Here is a 19,954-nt window from a genome sequence, read left to right on the forward strand (position 1 = left end):
GTCCCTAGGAGGACTCTTAATTGTTCTTTCTCTAGTTCTTCCTGATGAGCTAGCTCAGTTATAGTTTACTTTCTTGCTCTTAGATGGGAGAGTTGTTGTTTTCTAGGACATACCTAGTCTTGGACTTTCCCCATACCCTGTTTGAAGTAAAATAAGTTCCTTCGAGGAGAGCTTTGCAGTTCAATTTTATGGATTCTCTCTGAGCCATTACATTAGGCCCTGGGCAAGATGGAAGCTTCTAATATTTGGGTGTACTTCTCAGCATGGAATCTCTGCCCAGTGAGCTTGCGAGGGCAGATAGTCATGGCTGCAGGGTTCTTGGCCAGTTGCAGCTGAGACACAGCCCTTATAGTATGAATGAGGCTTCTCAGATGGAAGAAGGATGCCTGAACCTTTAGACATACTGACCAAGAAGGTGCAGGTTCATGGCTCAAGTGCCACAGACAGTTTTATTAGATTGAGGGGGGGGGGGAGTATTAGGGTTTGAACTCAGAAACTAGTGCTGGGTAGGCAGACACTTTACCACTTGAGTCATGCTCTTAGCCTTTAAATTGAGTGTTTTTACACTGATTATGTACACATAGGACAATTTCCAGAAACTATAAGTGCTAGATAAGATGGTTTGTGCCAACTTTGCCCATGTTGCTGAGGAGTGGGCCCATAGGTTGTTCATCCTGTGTTGTATTCTTGTTCCTCTGACCCAAGATAGATCATTTGCTTAACTCATGTACAGAGAGCTAGATTTGATCCCCAGAACCACACGAAAGAAATAAGTAAGAAATCAACAATAGGGAGGCTAGGAATGTGGCATAGTGGTAGAGTGCTTGCCTAGCATACAGGAAGCCTTGGGACTGATTTTCAGCACCACCTATACAGAAAAAGCTGGAAGCAGCACTGTGGCTCAAGTGGCAGAGTGCTAGCCTTGAGCAAAAAGAAGCCACAGACAGTGCTCAGGCCCTGAGTTTGAACCCTAGGACTGGAAAAAAAATAATCAACAATTAAAATTGGGGAAATTCACAAATGTGTGAAAATTAAACACCACAGTCCTAAAACACAAATGGTCAAAACATCAAAATAAAAACGAGAAAACATTCTGAGGTCAATTTCTATCTATAAATGCCTCCATTATAAAAGGAGAAACATGAAAGCCAAGAGCAGTGGTACATGCCTATAGTCCCAGCCGCAGAGGCAGAAGACTCACTCAAAATCAGTTTGGGACCAGCCTGAGAAACAAAACAGGACTCCATCAATTTTTAAAGGAAAATCTTAACTCAGTAATTTTATCTACTACTTTGACAACATAAAAAAAAAATCAGGGTCTTGTAGTACACATTTGTAATCTCAGCATTCAGTTGGAAGCAGAGCTAGAGACAGAAGGTTGACAACTTAAATGCCAGCCTGGACTATATAGAGAAATGAAGGAGGGGGAGATGGAGGGAGAAGGAGAGAGAACTAAACCAAATCAAGAAGGAAGTAAATAGTAAAGATCAGAACAGAAATAAATAGCTACAATGATGGTAGTATGGCACTGAACTATAAACTTAAAAAAGAGTGATACAAATTTATTTACATATCATGCATACTTACCACAATTATAATTTTTAAAAGAGCAGTAGAAAAAAATGAGTGAAACCAATCATCAATTCTTTAAAAATACTAATATTGTCAAATGTTTAGCTAGACTGAATAGGCAAAAAACAAAACAAAACAACTAAGAATAGTCTAATCACCAAAGACAGAAATGAAAAGCTGGGAAACTAACATCCTCGCAAAAATAAAAAAGGTGGTAAGATATCTCAATAGATTACATCACTTAGATGAAATATGTAAGTAATTTTGAAAAACACTAACAATCGAGAATAACTGGAGAAGAAATAGGAAAGAACCAGTAACAAATTTTTTATAAAATAGGAGAGGAAAGCATATTCCAAGCTCAAAAAAAAAAAAGAACCAAATTCATCCTCAAACCAAACATATCAGAAGGAAAACCAACAAGCTTTATGAATATAAGCACTGAAATTTCCCAAACTACTAACAAAATCTAGGAACAATATAAAAGGATTTGTTCTCTAGACAGAATGGGATCTATTCTAGGAATGCAAACCTAGTTAAATACTAACATCAATTCCTGCAAGACATCCTAGGAATAGACTAGAAAACAAAACCCATGTGACCATGTTTGTAGATGTAGAAAGGGCACTGTACAAAATTTAATATCCATGCATGATAAAAATGAAAGGAAAAATACAAGGAAAGTTCTTCAACATGACAAAGGCATCCATAGAATCCTTTACTATTTGGGTGTCAAACGGAAATGATCAAGGGCCAGCTCGCAATTTGTCTTTAACACTATATCTAATGCAGGCAGTGCAATTAGGCAAGATTAAGAATAGGTACTCAGATTTGAAAACAAGAATAAAACTATTGCTATCTGCAAATGACACAATTTTATATAAAGAACATCCGAAAAAAATCTACTAAAAACCTATATCTAAAAATCGTTATACATATATTCACTGCATTTCTACACTGGAGCACTCAGCAATATAAAAATTGTTTTAAAAGCAAATTCATATGTTGTAACACCATAAAAATTATGTTCTGTGGGCTAGGAATGTGGCTTAATAGTAGAGTGCTTGACTAGCATGCATGAAGCCCTGGGTTCGATGCCTCAGTACCACATAAACAGAAAAAGCCAGAAGTGGCACTGTGGTTGAAGTGGTAGAGTGCTCAGGGACAGTACTCAGGCCCTGAGTTCAAGCCCCAGGACTGGAAAAAAATAAAAAGCTATGCTCTGCCAGGTGGGAGTGGCTCATACCTGTAAGCCTAGCTACTCAGGAGCTACTGTGGTTCAAAGCCAGTCCAAGAAGAAAGTCCATGATACTCATCATTAATAAACTACTCAGAAAAAGCTGGAAGAGGCATTGTGGCTCAAGTGGTATAGCACTATCCGTGAGTACAAAGAGGCTCAGGGACAGCACCTTGGCCCTGAGTTCAAGCCCTGGAACTGGCAAAAAAAAAAAAAAAAACAACAAAACTTACATTCTGACAACTCTAAAACTGCTGGAAAAAAAAAAAAAAAAAACAGAAAAGAAGAGCTGGGCACCAGTGGCTCATGCTTATAATGATAGCTAATCGGGAAGCTCAGATCTGAGCATCAGGTTTTGTTGCCAGCCAGGGCAGGAAAGTCTGTGAGACTCTTATCTCCAATTAAACACACACACACACACACACACACACACACACACACACACACACTAAAGAGGACCTAAATAAATGGAAAGGAATCTGATTCTCTCTCATCGTCTGTGAGACTCTTATCTCCAATTAAACACACACACACACACACACACACACACACACACACACACACACACACACACACACACCACTAAAGAGGACCTAAATAAATGGAAAGGAATCTGATTCTCTCTCATCAAAAAGCCTCAATATCATTAAGATGGAAGTACGACTCAAATTTATCTATAAATTCAAAGCATTACCTAACAGAATCCTAATGGGATTCTTTGGAAAAACTGCCAAGTTGGTTGGATGCTAGTGGCCCTCATCTATAATCCTAGTGAAGTTTTAAACCAGCCTAAGCAAACAAATTGGACAGACTCTTATCTCCAATTAACTAGTAAAAGTTCAGAAGTAGAGGTGTGGTTCAAATGGGAGAGTGTCAGTTCTAAGGGAGAGCAAGCAGGAGCACCAGGCCCAAAGTTAAAGCCCCACTATAGGCAAACTCCTCCAAACTATAACAAAAACATAAAAAGCAAACAAGGACAAGTTGGTTTTAAAATTCATAGAATTTCAAGGTACTGAAACCTAAGAATCAATCCTGATGACTTTGGTTCTGGCAACAATTTTTAGCTTTGATAACAAAAGCACAATCAAGACAAGAAAAAAATATAAATTGATTTCAAACTAAAATGTTTTGTGCTTAAAAAGATACCAATAAAAAAGTTTTTACTAAAGAGAATCCACAAAATAGGAAACAACTTTTGCAAATCATGTATTTAAAAGATTTATGTCTAGAATATGAAAAGAACACTTACAACTTAATTAATAAAAAGACAAATAACCCAATTAAAAAATGACCAAAGGGCTGGGCACTGATGACTCATGCCTGTAATCTTAGCTACTTGGGAAGCTGAAATCTGAGAATGTGGTTCAAAGACAACCTGGGCAGAAAAGTCCATAGTTTTTTTTATCTCCAATTAACCACAAAAAAAGCTGGAAGTGAATCTGTGGCTCAAGTGGCAGAGAGCTACCCTTGAGCAAAAATGCTCAAAGACAGTCCCCAGGATCAGAATTCAAGCCCTAGGACTGGCAAAAACAAACAAACAAACAAACAAAAACCAGCCAACAGTCTGAATAAGTATTTCTCAAAGTAGATAAATGGTCAATAAGCACAGAAAACTCTTGTTATATATCCCAGCCTGATCTGGAACTTACAATCCTCCTAGAGGTGCTCTACTATGTGAGCCACACCTCCAACCCTCTGTTAAGGGAATTCTGAATCTAGATTCTTTCAGAATACTTAAAATCCCACTGTTGTTCAAGCATTTGATATGTATACCACTGGAGTCTTCACCAAGCCACTGATCTGATCGATCAGATTTAAAATGACAGACTAAAGTCCTGAAAAGACAGACACACCCCTCGCCTGCCCACATATTATCAATCCATTAAACCCAAAATCTTCTTGGGTATCAAGTCTGCCTTTACAATTGTGCTGAGAAAGACTATTATTTAGGGCTTCCTTTTCTTGGAAGCCTTTCCTAAATGCCATATCACTCCATCCAGCAGAACTAACTAATTATTCTCCTATCATTTATAACTATCTATTCAAACATCACCTCACTGTATCATAGTAATTTATCTACAAGTTGTCTCTGCCATGAGACCAAAGTCTCTTACAGAATTGAGACTTACTTAAGGTCATTAATCCCCAAAGCCTAACCCAATGACCAAAATGTAATTAGTTCTAAAAATATGGAACACACATCTTTTAATTTAGCCACACCTAATTTGTGGAAGTTCCTATTTTTTCAGGCACAGTATATAAAAAGCTATCAAATCTCCAACTTGTTTACCCTTACCTGTAGCAAGAAGGAAGCAGCATAACTTAGTAGAGAAGGATGAAGGACTAAATTTAAATTGCTTTCATATTTTTCTATTTTAGCTTTTCCTAGGATGTGGGGTTCAATATACATTTGTTTCTTGAAAGGTTTGGACATCCACAGGCAACCAATCATGACTGTCAAATAGTTATTAAACTCTTCACAGGTCTTTCTGCTGAAATTGAACTCTGATTTTGTCTAATGGAAAAAAAATAAAATTGTCATTATCATCTCTTCTCCCTTTTCATCTTACTGTTAATAGGTCACGCATATCTATATTCAATTTTCAGACAGTGATTTAAATACAGAGGTTTAGCATTCATACCTTTCCCAACAAATCCTTTTTCTTTGCAGCAATCATGTTCTCACGATACCTAATAGTGAGAAAAAATACAATGAAACATTCAACATATCTTTGGATGTAACACTTGAAATGTAATCAAAGAAACAAAAACTCACATTATAAATGTAAGCATAAGCAAATGAGCACATAATACTCAGTTGCCTAGTTGAGGATTTTATCCTTTTGTAGTACATTATTCTCAAAGAATTTAAAAACACAGAGATCCAATAGCTGGGGGTATGGCCCAAGTGCTAGTGTTCACTTGGCAAGCATGAGGTCCTAAGTTTAAACTCCAGTACCAACTAAAACAAACAAAAAAGAGGGTGGGCTAGTTCTTATGGCTCAATGGCAGCATGCCTAGCATGTGTGAAGCCCTATGATTCCATCCTCAGCACCAGAATAAAAATAATAAAAACAGAGGCTCAAAACTAAGTTACAGGGCTGGGAGTATAGCTCAGTGGTACAGCACTTGCTTAGAGGCCCTGGGTTCAATGTGTAGCACTGCAAAAACAGAATTGAGTTGGACATTTAAGGTGTGCACTTGACCAGTGTAAATTGTACCTCAATAAGAAAAAAAAAACAATGAACAACAGACTGTTAATATTTCACTATAAGAAAAAGCAAATAAAAAGCAAGGCACTGGTGGCTCACACCTGTAATCCTAACTCCTCAGGAGGCTGCGATCTGAGCATCACGATTCAAAGCAAACCTGGGTACGAAAGTCTGTGAGACTTCTTACCTCCAATTAACCTCCAGAAAACCAGAAGTGGCGCTGTGGCTCAAAGTGGTAGAGCGCTGGCCCTGAGAGCAAAAGCTCAGAAACAGTGCCCAGACCCTGAATTCAAGCACTATGATAAACAAACAAACATAAAAATAACCCCACACAAATAGAAAGTTGGGTGTAGGTGTCTTACACCTGTAATCCTAGGTACTGAAGAAGCTGAGATCTGAGAATTCTGGCCCAAAGCCAACCTAGTCAGAAAAGTCCATGAGACTTATTTTCAACTAACTACCAAAAAAACTGGAAGTTAAGCTGGGACTCAAGTGGTACAGTTGCCAGCTCTGAATAAAAAAGCTTAGGAACAATGGCCCTGGGTTGAAGCCTCAGGACCAGCATATGCATGCATGCATATGCAAACGCACATGCAGATGCGCACGCACATGCACACACATGCACGCAAATGCACTAAATAGAAAGGGAAAAAGAAAAATAGAAATTAAATAATTTTGGATTTTTGAAAATGTGGCCAAAATAGACTGTTTTGCAACTATAAAAATAGAACAAGGAAATGTGTTGAAATTGTTTTGGTGCTTCAGGGGGTGAGATTGCTTGAAATATATTGGAAATATGTAGAAAAGTACCAATGAAATCCCCTTCTGTATAACTAACATAAATTAATAAAAATGGCAGAAAATTCTCAGACTTAAAAGTCACTAAAAGTGATTGATATAGAACATATTTTCATTATGTGAAAAACATACAAAAGAAAAAGAAAAAATGCACAAACACAAGTTCTTTTGTCTGCGAACTATTGATTGTCTACCTAGTTTTGAAATATTTTAACCTAGACATAGTTTTTTTTGTCAGTCTTGGGGCTTGAACTCAGGGCTTGGGCACTGTCCCTGAGCTTCTTTCTTTTGCTCAAGGCTAGCATCCTACCACTTGAGCCACAACACCACTTCTGGCTTTTTCTGTGTATGTGGTACTGAGGAATCCAACCCAGGGCTTCATGCATGCTAGGCAGGCACTCTACCAGTAGGCCACATTCCTACTGCTTAGCCTTGACATTGTTCTACCAAATTATATACCAAAATGATCTATATGCATTGAAAATAGTAATTACAATCCATAAGTGAAAGAGAAGAACAGAAATAATACTTGAGTTCACCTAATTGGCAATAATTCCTCTTATATTCTGAAAAACGTTCTTACATGAATACTACATATATTTAAACTAGTAGCCACAAATACTAATTTCTCTTTAAGACACAGAAATTAATCATTAAAGCTGAGTACATCAGTATCATGGCACACCAGTCTTTAACTATGATTTTTAATATCTATATTCCCCCCCCAAAATAATATCTATATTCCCTATAGTGGGGGGTTTAAAAATAACGCAGCTATCCTAGCCCCATAGTGGAAAGGTCATCTCCAAAAGTAGGACATTTCTTTATTTCCATAGCTCTTGGTAGAAAATAAAAGAGAATTTTTATTGTATTAAGGTTAGAAAAGATGAAGACAAAGTTATGATGTAGTAATTCATAAATTGGCCAAAAAAGGCTTGTACCTGTGCATAATATAACAGAGTTGGTTCAAAATACTGGTATCCAGGCTGAGCAGTGCAGAGTAAAAGATCCCAGGAGGAAGCAACACCACTATTGGAACGTTATAATTTACATATATGTCACACACCTTTTGGGAAAAATAATAACATCAGTCTGTAGATTATTCCCTATAAAGCAATCATGTTTACCTAAAGAATAATAAGATAAGGAATAACGTAACATTAGATTTGGACCTGCCCAATCCCTAAATAAAGCAGGTAACTTCGAGTCTGTATAAAATGTACCTCATCAGTCTAACCGAACTATAGAAAATTATTTTCAATACTATTATCATTAAACCTTTCATTTGGGGAGGGGGAGAAATCTTAGTTTTGGTTGATAAAGGGAGTATTCCTTTCTCCTTAAGTACTTTCAATATTTACCATGTGAGTTAACTGTCAGCCTAGAAAAATGAAGAACAGCATGCTTCTGAGCAAACACGTAATACAAGACAACTAGGTATTAGTGACAAAAGGAAGGAGGAAAAATGTCAGTATAATGGATATTTCATGGTAATAGTTCTGTCCAGGTTGAATAATAAAAAACAATAAAAGAAGACCAGAAATATAAAGGCTCTGTACCAGAAGAAAAAGGGAGCTGAAAAGTGAGAATATGCTTATGTGGTGCTGAGGAATTGAACCCAGGGCTTCATGCATGCTAGGCAAGTACTCTACCGCTAAGCCATATTTCCAGCCTGTGTGTGTAAACATTTTTAAGGGATTTAAATTTTGTTCATTTGGCTGGTTTGTGGCACACCTGTAATTCCACGGATTTGGGAGACTTAGGAAGAGAAATTGTGAGTTCAAGACCAGCCTGGACTTTATAATGAGATTCTATCATCAGATATACCTAGGCATTGTACTGAAAAATTTAACCTGTAAACTGGAATTGTAAAAAAAATAAAAAGAAAAGAAAAGTGAGAATAGCGATAGGCTGAAAGGGTGTGGCTTAAGTGGAAGAAAGTCTAGCTAACAAGCTCAAGTCCATGAGTTCAAACCCCAATACCCCCCAAAAAAGAAAGAAAAAAGGTTGCTATAAATATTTGAAGAGAAAAAATGCCATTTTTCAGGTTTTACCAGGGGTTGGAGATGTGGTATGTGAACTAAATGTTGACTTTTAATACTAATCAACTATTCAAATAAAAATAGAATAATTTCAGAACATTAGGTTATTTTAGCTATGCCAGTACAATCACAGCCTCCCTGCCTGATGATGTACATGAAATTTAAGTAATAGTCTAGTAAACAGCTATCATATAAATCTTTTTTTTATTTAAAAAATTTTTGTCAAGGTGATGTACAGAGGGGTTACAGTTACATATGTAAGGTAGTGAATATATTTCTTGCCAAATGTGTTACCTCTTACCTCATTTTTCTCCCACCTTCCCTACTCCCTAATTCCCACCCCCCACATCCACTCCCACCCCAGAGTTGTACAGTTAGTTTACAACATTATTGTCTTGTAAGTATTGCTGTTGCATTGGTTTAACTTTTAGCCTTTTTCTCCCCATTTTGATGTTCCCTGTCCCTTCCCTCATTCAGACAAACATATACAATACCAAGGGTACCAAAATCAGGTACATGTAGTGACAATAGGAGCTAAACCATAGGGAAGATAAACAAATGAAAAAAAATAATTTCACAAAGTGCATTAAAAATAACATCTTGGAGTTCATCAGCTTATATGATAATATGTACATAGCTATTGAGCTATCATGATCATCTGTTAGGACTATCCTAGACATGTACTAATTATTACCAACGAGGGAAACCAGAGTCCATGTTTCTTTGGGTCTGGCTCACTTCACTTAGTATAATTTTTTTTCTAAGTCTTTCCATTTTCTTACAAATGGGGCAATGTCATTCTTTCTGACAGAAGCATAGAATTCCATTGTGTATAATATGCCACAATTCTTGATTCATTCATCCAAATAAGGAAAATGTACTATGTCCTACCTTCTCATAAAAATCCAAAATGAAGTGCAGCAAGAAAGCACTGTTATCCTCCAGGCGCAATGCCACTGTGGACAGCCATCCTACGTATTCAATCAGTTTAGACACAGAGATGATGGATGTGCCCAAAGTTGTGTCCCTGCAATAAGAAACATATCATTTACAATCTGAGTAGCAAAATGCTTGCAGTTATATGTATGGAACTGTCACAATGAACACACATACACTTTGTACAACAAAAATATGCTAATAAAATGAGTAATGAAAGAAAGCTCATCTAGTAAGCAAGAAAAAGAAAAGAATTAAGCTCTTGACAAACTCAAGATAATGCTACAGTTGTCTAAGGATCTTAGCAGTAGCCTATTTGTTTATAATAGATAAGGATTATAGCAGTAAAGATACTCTTCTAACAACTGATAAGCTTGAGCCCTCCTCAATTATGTGAATCTTTGAGTGAAAGTTACATAAAGCCAGGTGCTGGTGGTTCACATCTGTAATCCTACCTACTCAAGAGGCTGAGATCTGAGGACCATTCAAGAGATCTTATCTCCCAACAACCAGCAAAAAGTCATGAGGAGATGTGGCTCAAATGGTAGAGTGGCAGCTATGAATGCAAAGGCTAAGGGACAGCACCCAGGCCCTGAGTTAAAGGCCCACTACTGGCACAAAAACACTTAGATAAAAGCCACTAAAAATTCATATTAATTGGCATGTTTCAATTGGTAGAATGACTACCTTGCAAACTTAAGACTCTTAAGTTTGAACCCCAGTATGGAATGAAAAAATGGTATTCACTAACAATCAAGGAATCAGCAGTGTGATACAAAAATTCAGAATAAAAAAACCCCAAAGGCTGGAGATATGGCCTACTGGCAAGAGTGCTTGCCTCGAATACATGAAGCCCTGGGTTCAATTCCCCAGCACCACATATACAGAAAACGGCCAGAAGTGGTTTGGTGGCTCAAGTGGCAGAGTGCTAGCCTTCAGCAAAAAGAAGCCAGGGACAGTGCTCAGGCCGAGTCCAAGGCCCAGGACTGGCAAAAAAAAAAAAAAAAAAAAGACAAAACAAAAGCAATAGAACTAATCAATTCCAAGCCAAAACAAAATGTGTCAAGCATTGAGGGCTCATGCCTATAATCCTAATTATTCATGAAGTTGAGATCTAGGAACCAAGTTTAAAGCTTGCCCTGGCAGGAAAGTAGGTTAGACTGTTATCTCCACTTAATTACCAAATAGTGAGAAGTGGAGGTGTGGATCAAGTGGTAGACCACTTAGCCTTGAAAAAGCTAAGGGACAAGGCCCAGGCTCTAGTTCAAGCTCTAATATTAGTATGAAAAAGTGATTGAGAAAGAATACACATTAAAATGTGTAAATCATTTCCTGTGATGCTAAGCAGCATTGCTGCCTACTGAATGAAAGCTCAAAACACAAATCAAAATACAGTTGTTTCTCAATTCATCATCCAAAAATACTACTACAAATACTTTGATCAGAATTCAATTCAATGCTGAAACTAAGCAATTGAGGGGTATTTTTTTCATTCTTCTAGTAATAACCAGATCTAGATATTTTATATTGTCTGTAAATCAATGAACAGAGTTTTTCTAAATCATAAAGGGGCCTAAAAATAAGTAATTCAATCCATCTCTGTCTTCCAATCCACTCTTAAATAGATTTGGGAAAGACCTACAAATGTGAAATCACAGTTTTATTCATTGACTTAGATGGCTAACAATGGTTGTGCACAAAAATATATGAAAGAATATACAATTGCAGAGCTTGAGGGACTGATGATGAATCTACCAGGGCTCAATGTCATAGTATGTCAGTATGAAAACAAGCAGAGAAGACAGTAGAAGACTGTTGAATTGGGCAGCATCCTCATATTAGCTAGCAACTTCTAAAACCATTAGTGTGTGTGTGTGTGTGTGTGTGTGTGTGTGTGTGTGTGTGTGTGTGTGTGAACTCAGGGCCTGGGTGCTGTCCCTAAGTGTTTTTTCTTAAGACAAGTGCTCTACAACTTGAACCATCTCACAGACTTTCTTGCATGGCCTAGCTTCAAACCAGGATCCTCAGATCTCACTCAGCCTCCTGAGTAGCTAGGATGATGGGCATGAACCACTGATGTCTGGCACTCCGAAACTGATATTTAACTATGAATTTTGGCAACATTTGACAAAGGAGTCTCAAACAGCTTAAAAATAATGATTATTGCTCACAACACTTCTTTTTGTCAGGTTGGGGATCCAACTCAGATCCTTTGTTCATGCTAGGCAAGTATTCTATGACAGAACAACATCTAGAACAACATCTTCTAATTTTGAAGTGTTTCTCCACAGGACACTACTGGTACCTTAGATAAATCAATTCACTGTTCAGGACTGTCCCTAACTCCCCACTTAGTGCAGTACATTAAGCTTCCTTAGAAGTCACCTATTAAATGATAGCACTCTCCTCCCCTGTCATTGTGACAACTAGAAATGTCCCTGGGGAACCACTACTAAGGAAAGCTTTCTACCCTTTTCTTCTTGGCCAGTCATATGGCACATGGTTATATGATAGAAATATAGTATTACATCCATATCTCCAAAAGGAAACGATAACTTAAGAGCTATACTATATAATTTCAAATACTATTGTGACAAGCAAACTGTCTGTGTATTTGCTTTATAGATTTTAGAAAGCATTACTCCTTTTTAGATATTTTCTTCAAATTTATGACACGAATAAAGAAGGATCCCATAATTTTTGGATCAAGATACAGAAAGTGTATGGTACCTATTTAAGCCATACCAGAGACTTCTATTGCTAACTGGCCTAATGTTAAATATGCAAACATACTATATTTAATAGAATGTCTTACCAGTAATGGCTTTTCTGCCAGAATTATGGAAATGCTAAATGAGATTGTTGGGCTAGCTCCAGAGTTTAACTGAATAGAGCTAAGAAAAAGCCTGAGAATCCACACAAAATGTCCACACTATGCACTAATGCTATTTCCTTCTAAAAGTGACCAGACATATTTGGCAACATTACAGCAATGAATATGACAAATTAAAAACAATTTACACACACCCAAGGAGTCTCTATCCTCCACTCTACAAACACTGCAGATCGCTATAAGAATAAACACATAGGTCTAGCTGCATGCCAGTGGCTCATGCCTTTAATGTTAGCTACTTAGGAGGATGAGATCTATGATTGTACTTTGAAGTCAGCCTGGGCAGGAAAAGTCCATAAGACTCTTATTCCTAATTAACCACCACCACCAAAAAAACCAAAAAAACAAAAAAACGAAAAAAGAGATGTGGTTCAAGTGGTAAACTGCTAGACTTGAGCAAAAAAGATCAGGGACAATGCCCAGGCCTGAGTTCAAGCCTAAAACCAGTAAAAAAAATAAATACATAAAAATAAATACACACACACACACACACACACACACACACACACACACACACGTACATATGTGCAGGCCTGAGCTCATTTATTTAACCATAAAGGGAATTTGAACAATATTTCCACTTTGCAACCAAAATTTAGGGGTATTTGAACATTGTTAGATATCTAAAGATACTAATAACTATTAACTTTAGGTATCATAACAGTATATTTTTATAGTTGAAATGGTATCTAGTTTTGCTTAAAAAATAATCCAAGTGGAAGGTGAATAAAATTTAGCTGTGAGTTGACAACTATGGAAACTAGATGCAAGCACCTAGGGGTAACATAGTGTTATTTTCTCTACTTTTGATTATGTTTGCAATTTTCTATAATATAAATTTTTTAAGTGCTAAGAGATAATGTAGCTGATAAAAGAATATAGGAATAGCCAAAGGTTTTTGGCAGAAAAAGTCAAAACAATCAGATTATGCAGTTCCTTGAAATTCAGTCATCTACTTTCACTGAGGGTAAAGCATACACATAATAGAGATCAGGCTCTTTTTTAAACTATAAAGTCAAGATAAATTAATGCACCTAGGAACATAAAAACATAGTTGTATAGCAAAATTACCTTGGAAATTTTTTTTAGCCATCCTCCAAGTTGTTTTGGGATAAAAAATGAATTTTACAAAGTGAGTCAAACTGTTTGAATGGAAGTCAAAGTAGTAAACTCAAATCTTCTCCAATGTTTTACTGTATTAAGTTTTGTCAAGTTGCTTAGAGGGGAAAGGGTTTTTTCTTGTTTTATACAGTAACAGGTTGGAGAACTCAACTAACCTTCTCTCAGACTTGTGGGAGAGTAAAAATAACCAAAAAAACTTTCAGAAAATTTCTAGTTAACATTTATGTCGAAGGATTAGGGTGCATGCCACACTATTGAACACTGTATGTAAACATTATGTAATGGTCATCTCCTAGGAGGACAGGAAGATAACTCACAGAGGACTGCATGTCATAGGACCCTGGGGGATGTCCATAGAAAGCCACAACAGCCAATTCTGAAGCAGTTCTTTCAGACTCTGAAGAACACTACACTAAGGGCAAAACAAAAAAAAAGTCACTCATTAAGTATTCAGACTTGGGTTCCGAACTAGCAGAAGCTCAAAGGTGGACAGGACTATGGAGATGACTATATTCAACTTACAATAGGAGCTGTTCCAACCCATAAGTTCTCAGGAGACAGATGGATATGAATGCAAGTTTATTTTTTCATATTCCTTACAAAAAACTCTCCAAGAGGACTTCCTCAACTTAGCTTAGGAGCAACCTTTTCTCTAAATTACCTTTCTTTAAATCAAATATTACATCATCAAATAAAAACATTAATCTCTTGTCCCTTCCATTCTCTAAATGTGCTACAATGAAGAGTTTCCCACTCTTTTTACCTTAGGGTCCATAACTACACATTACTCTATTTTTTCAGAATAACAATTCTAATCTTTCCTTTCTCAGCCCCTTCTTAATTTCCCAGAGCCTCATTCACATATTAACAAACATAGTCATGACAGGCATGAGTGGCTCATGCCTATAGTCCTAGCTATTCTGGAGGCTGAGACCTGGAAGAGTGAAGTTTGAACTAGCCTATGCAGAAAAGTCTGTGAGACCCAATCTCCATAATAACCAGCAAAAAGCTGGACTATAGGCATGGCTCATGTGGTAGAGTACCAGTAGAACTGTGAGTTCAAACTCTGGTACCACAAAAAAATCTAATACCATGTGTTAAGGTTAAAAATATGTTCAAGGGCTGGGAATGTGGCTTAGCAGTAGAGTGCTTGCCTCGCATGCACAAAGCCCTGGGTTCGATTCTTCAGTACCATTTAAACAGAAAAGGCCGGAAATGGCACTCTGTGGCTGAGGCTCAAGTGGTAGAGAGCTAGCCTTGAGCAAGAAGAAGCCAGGGACAATGCCCAAGCCCTGAGTCCAAGCCCCAGGACAGGCAAAAAAATACATTCAAGCCAGGCACCAGTGGCTCATGCCTATAATCCTAACTACTTCAGGGTACTGAGATACGAAGGAACACAATTCAGATCCTGCCCAGAAAGGTTAATCTGTGAGACTCTTATCTCCACTTATCCACAAAAAAGCCAGAAGTGGAGATGTGGCTCAAGTGATAGAACACTAAATTGAACAAAAAAGCTCAGGTATAACACCCAGGCTCTGAGTTCAAGCTCCAAGACTGGCATACATACACACATACAAGAAAATCAATAGAACTTATATTTAATCAGGTAACCTAGAAAACCTTTCCTGGTTTTAAATGTTTTATGACCTACATTAGCTAACATCTGAATTTGTTAAAATGAAATACAGCCCCCCCCACTTAGATTGCATTTCGCTACAACTTCCCCTCCTGAGTTTGACTGTCCCTTGGTTTTCCAGACAAAACAAAAAGTTGTCTTCAACACTACTACCAAATCATTATTCATCCTTGTTTGTATAAAAACACTTTCTCCCTTCATGTTCATATTATCCAATGGTATTATCCTTTATTTTGTACATTTTGCAATGCTAATGTCAAACCCAAGGCTTCACATATTCAAAAGAGCTCTACCACTGAGTTACACTCCTAGTCCCACTTTACCATTCATCTTCCTGGATCTCTACTATCTATCTCCTAGAAGCTTAGTGCTCTGCCTCTAGTCCTGTCACCAACATCTCAGTTACATCAAAATCCATGAAAACGATCCACTCACTACTTTGGCTTCATACAATAAATTCTGTCAAAACCTGGACTAAACTACAGCTAAAATTTACTTCTACTCTTTCTTTGTTATAACTTCCTATATCTCTTGCTTTTGCACACTCTCAATTCCAAGTAGTTGCTCTTTTATTATTATTTTTTTTAGTTTTGGCAGGACAGGAATTCAAACTGACGACTCGAGCTTGCTAGGCTAATACTCCACTTGAGCCTGCTTGCTTCCAACTTGGCTTTATTCTTGGGGGCTGGGAATATGGCCTAGTGGCAAGAGCACTTGCCTTGTATACATGAGGCCCTGGGTTCGATTCCCCAGAACCACATATACAGAAAATGGCCAGAAGTGGCGCTGTGGCTCAAGTGGCAGAGTGCTAGCCTTGAGCAAAAGGAAGCCAGGGACAGTGCTCAGGCCTTGAGTCCAAGCCCCAGGAAAGGCCAAAAAAAAAACAAAAAAAAAAAAAAACAACTTGGCTTTTTTCTGTTTATTTTGTTTTGTTTTCTGCTAGTCCTGGGGCTTGAACTCAGGGCCTGAGCACTGTCCCTGGCTTCTTTGTGCTCAAGGGTAGCAATCTACCACTTGAGCCACAGTGCCATTTCCAGCTTTTTCTATATATGTGGTGCTAAACTAGGCCATATTCCCAGCCCCTTTTCTGTTTATTTTGAAGTCTAGCAAACTTTTCTGCCTTTACTAGCTTCAAACTGCAACCCCTCATGTCTCAGCCTCCTGAGTAGCTAGTATTCTAGGCATGAGCTATCAGCACATGGTTCTAAGTAAGCTCCTATTTATGTTCAACCTATAAATATTCAATATAAACGTCATAAGAAGTTTTGCTTGCTTTGGGCACTACTATAATCCCACAGGCATGTAAAGGATCACACATGAAAACATACCTACTTTGGGAGGCTGAAATTTGGAGGATTGAGGCTCAAGGTCAGCTTGGGCATAGAAGGGCAACCAATAGCTGGGTACTGACCATCCTAGATATGCTAGAAGACTAAAATCAGGCAGACTGTGACTCTGGCAGGCAAAGCATCAGTCTTCAAGATTCTATTTTACTGGAAGTTACTTACTGGGAATGGTGATAAGTCCTATCAGCCCAGTTATAGCAAGAAGCAAAAAAAAAATAGTATCAGTGTCCAAGCACATGCCTGGACAGGAATTGAGATCCTTTCACAAAAACAACCAGCACAAAAGGCTACAGGTGTAACTCAGCAGTATAGAGGCCTCCTAGCAAATGAAAGATCTTAAGTTTAAACTCCAGTACCACCAAAAACACCCATAAAAACATAGAAAATTATACAATTAACTTTGAATTGAGTAATGTAGTATCTCAAGCCCAAGTCTGAAAGAATCCATTAGAAAAGCACTGTAGAGGGAGAAAATGAGGGAGAAGGTAACACTTCAAAGAGAAATGTACTCATGGGGCTGGGGATATGGCCTAGTGGTAAAGTGCTCGCCTCGTATACATGAAGCCCTGGGTTCGATTCCTCAGCACCACATATATAGAAAAAAACGGGAAGTGGAGCAGTGGCTCAAGAGGTAGAATGCTAGCCTTGAGCAAAAAGAAGCCAGGGACAGTGCTCAGGCCGTGAGTCCACACCCCAGGACTGGCAACAAAAACAAAACAAATTTTAAAAAAAGAAATGTACTCATTATCTTATTTATGTAACTATAACCCCTCTGTACATCACCTTTACAATTAAAAATAGTACTGCTGAAACTGGGAGAAAGCAAGGGAAGGGGTGACATTGTCCAAAAAGAAATGAACTCTTTACCTGAGTTATGTAACTGTCACCCCTCTATACACCATTATAATAACAATAGAAGATTTTTTTAAAGAAAAGCACTACTAAAACATCAACTTGGAATTACATAACACTGGAAATGGAATAATACTTCTTATTAAAGGTAATTAAGATGGGGATACTTTGCTTTACCTTGAAATAAATAGTTGATGTAAAAAAGAGAGGTGCCAGATGGTCAAAAAGAAGTGGCTTTATCTCTAGGAATTAAAAAATAAAAGATTACTAAAAATTCTTTCAATTCATATTATACTGAATAAAATGACTCTCATTTTATGATACATACCAGAGAAGCTGCTAAAAGGAATCCAGCTCATGAGTTGCAGAAACTGTGATCGATAACAGAAGCCATCCCAGAGAGGAAAGCTTTTATACAGGAATGCTTCGCAGGAATAAAACCCCTCCTGAAACATTAATTGGTACAGCTTTACATGGGACTCTTCAATCAAAATTATTTCCTACAAGACCAGAATATTTTGTACTGTAGTTTATTCATTCTAAGACTAACTTTTTTTGTCAATGATATATTCAAAACCTTAAGATAGTTGCCAGACTTTTCTCAGTAAAACGATAAGATTAGTATTTAGATATATATTACTGTCTTTATTAACAGAGTTCAAACACTATAAAGAAACAAGTGGGAATAAGATAAAAAAAAACAATACTTTTAAATAAATGAAATATTATTTTAGAACATATAGAATAACTTGAACAGTCAACAGAATGTGTAGAATGTTATTTAAGAGGGTTAGAATTTCTTTAGATGCCATATACCAAATCCAAAGTCTGGGTAGCTAACTCCATCTGGCAGAGGTACTAGTGTCTAGGTTACCTACATTTACTCTAGAGTAAAGACCCAGGGCCTCACTTTATTTCCTTTCTGCCTTAAGTACTGACATATATCAAAACTATCTCAGAACTTCATTTCATGACATAAATTCTCTGCACAATGTCATCCATGTCAAGGCTAAAATCACTACCTTTAAATGACTAGTCTTAAATCTCTGTCTCTAGCCCAAATCGTATTTCTGAGCTCTAGACTCCTATCTTACTGCATACTGGCTATGATATGTCACAGGTATTGTTTAAGTCAAATTTATTTTTCCTCCCACACCTGTTCCCCCTATATTCTTTTGCTAGGTGAATGCTACCCATTTTCCTAAGCAAGAAACCTAAAAGTCACCTAGACTGCTCCCTGTATACTGCTACAACCACTCGGATGCAATGAATCAATACTGACTGAGCATCTTTTTTGTACTAGGTACCAAGCTAAGTACTCGCACATGAAGAAAAGTTACACATGGCTTTTGCCTTCTGGGAGTTCATAACATGTGAGAGACTAGATCCTGAAAGTACACCAAAAGAGAGAAGGATAGGCAGCAATGGAAGCACATAAAACAAGGAGTAGGTTTTTCATAAAGCTTCTGGACAGTACTCATACATGAATTGCTACTTAAAATGCCACTGAGGGTTACTTAGGCCAATAGTCCATTTTCTAGGCCATATTTTACATTCAAAAATCTTTGCTGATGCTGGATATGGTGGTACATTTCTGTAATCCCAAAATTTAGGACAATGAAGCAAGAGGATTATGAGCTCTACACCAGCCTGAACTAATGAGTTCTTATCTCAAAAAATGTTGCTATTAAGAAAACAAGTCGGGCTGGGGATATGGCCTAGTGGCAAGAGTGCTTGCCTCGTATACATGAGGCCCTGGGTTCGATTCCCCAGCACCACATATACAGAAAATGGCCAGAAGTGGCGCTGTGGCTCAAGTGGCAGAGTGCTAGCCTTGAGCAAGAAGAAGCCAGGGACAGTGCTCAGGCCCTGAGTCCAAGCCCCAGGACTGGCCAAAAAAAAAAAAAAAAAGAAAACAAGTGGCCAGGCACCAGTGGCTCAATGCCTGTAATCCTAACTACTCAGGAGCCTGAGATCTGAGGATGGTGGTCCAAACTCAGCCCAGGCAGAAAAGCCCATGAGACTCCTATATCCAATTAACCACCAGAACCAGAATTAGGGCTGTGGCTCAAAGTGGTAGAGTGGTAGCTTTAAACACAAAAGCTCAGAGACAGCACCCAGGCCCTGAGTTCAAGCTCCATGACTGACTGAAGAAAGAAAGAACACAAGTAGTAATCCTATATGATTTACTTTAGTTGGCTAACTCAATTAATTCAAGGGTTTGTTCTCTTAAATTATAAGCATCTTTATTTGCAAACTTAATGTGTTATACTTCAAATCCAATAGTATAAACATCAGCATCAGTCCA

At 37.7% G+C, this 19,954-nt stretch overlaps 1 protein-coding gene across 1 annotated transcript in view; it reads right to left on the reverse strand.

Moving 5' to 3' along the window:
- The window catches only part of Cenpi (centromere protein I), a 47,979-nt gene that overhangs the window by 6,349 nt on the left and 21,676 nt on the right, over positions 1-19,954 (reverse strand). The window contains exons 13-19 of the mRNA XM_048336534.1: positions 17,975-18,092; positions 17,824-17,888; positions 14,130-14,224; positions 9,753-9,888; positions 7,761-7,885; positions 5,452-5,500; positions 5,106-5,324 (exon numbers count right to left, since the gene is read on the reverse strand). Coding sequence (XP_048192491.1) covers positions 5,106-5,324; positions 5,452-5,500; positions 7,761-7,885; positions 9,753-9,888; positions 14,130-14,224; positions 17,824-17,888; positions 17,975-18,092 — 807 coding nt within the window. The remainder of the gene's footprint in view (positions 1-5,105; positions 5,325-5,451; positions 5,501-7,760; positions 7,886-9,752; positions 9,889-14,129; positions 14,225-17,823; positions 17,889-17,974; positions 18,093-19,954) is intronic.

This window comes from Perognathus longimembris, chromosome 28 (genome assembly GCF_023159225.1).
Source record: "Perognathus longimembris pacificus isolate PPM17 chromosome 28, ASM2315922v1, whole genome shotgun sequence".
Taxonomy (NCBI): domain Eukaryota; kingdom Metazoa; phylum Chordata; class Mammalia; order Rodentia; family Heteromyidae; genus Perognathus; species Perognathus longimembris.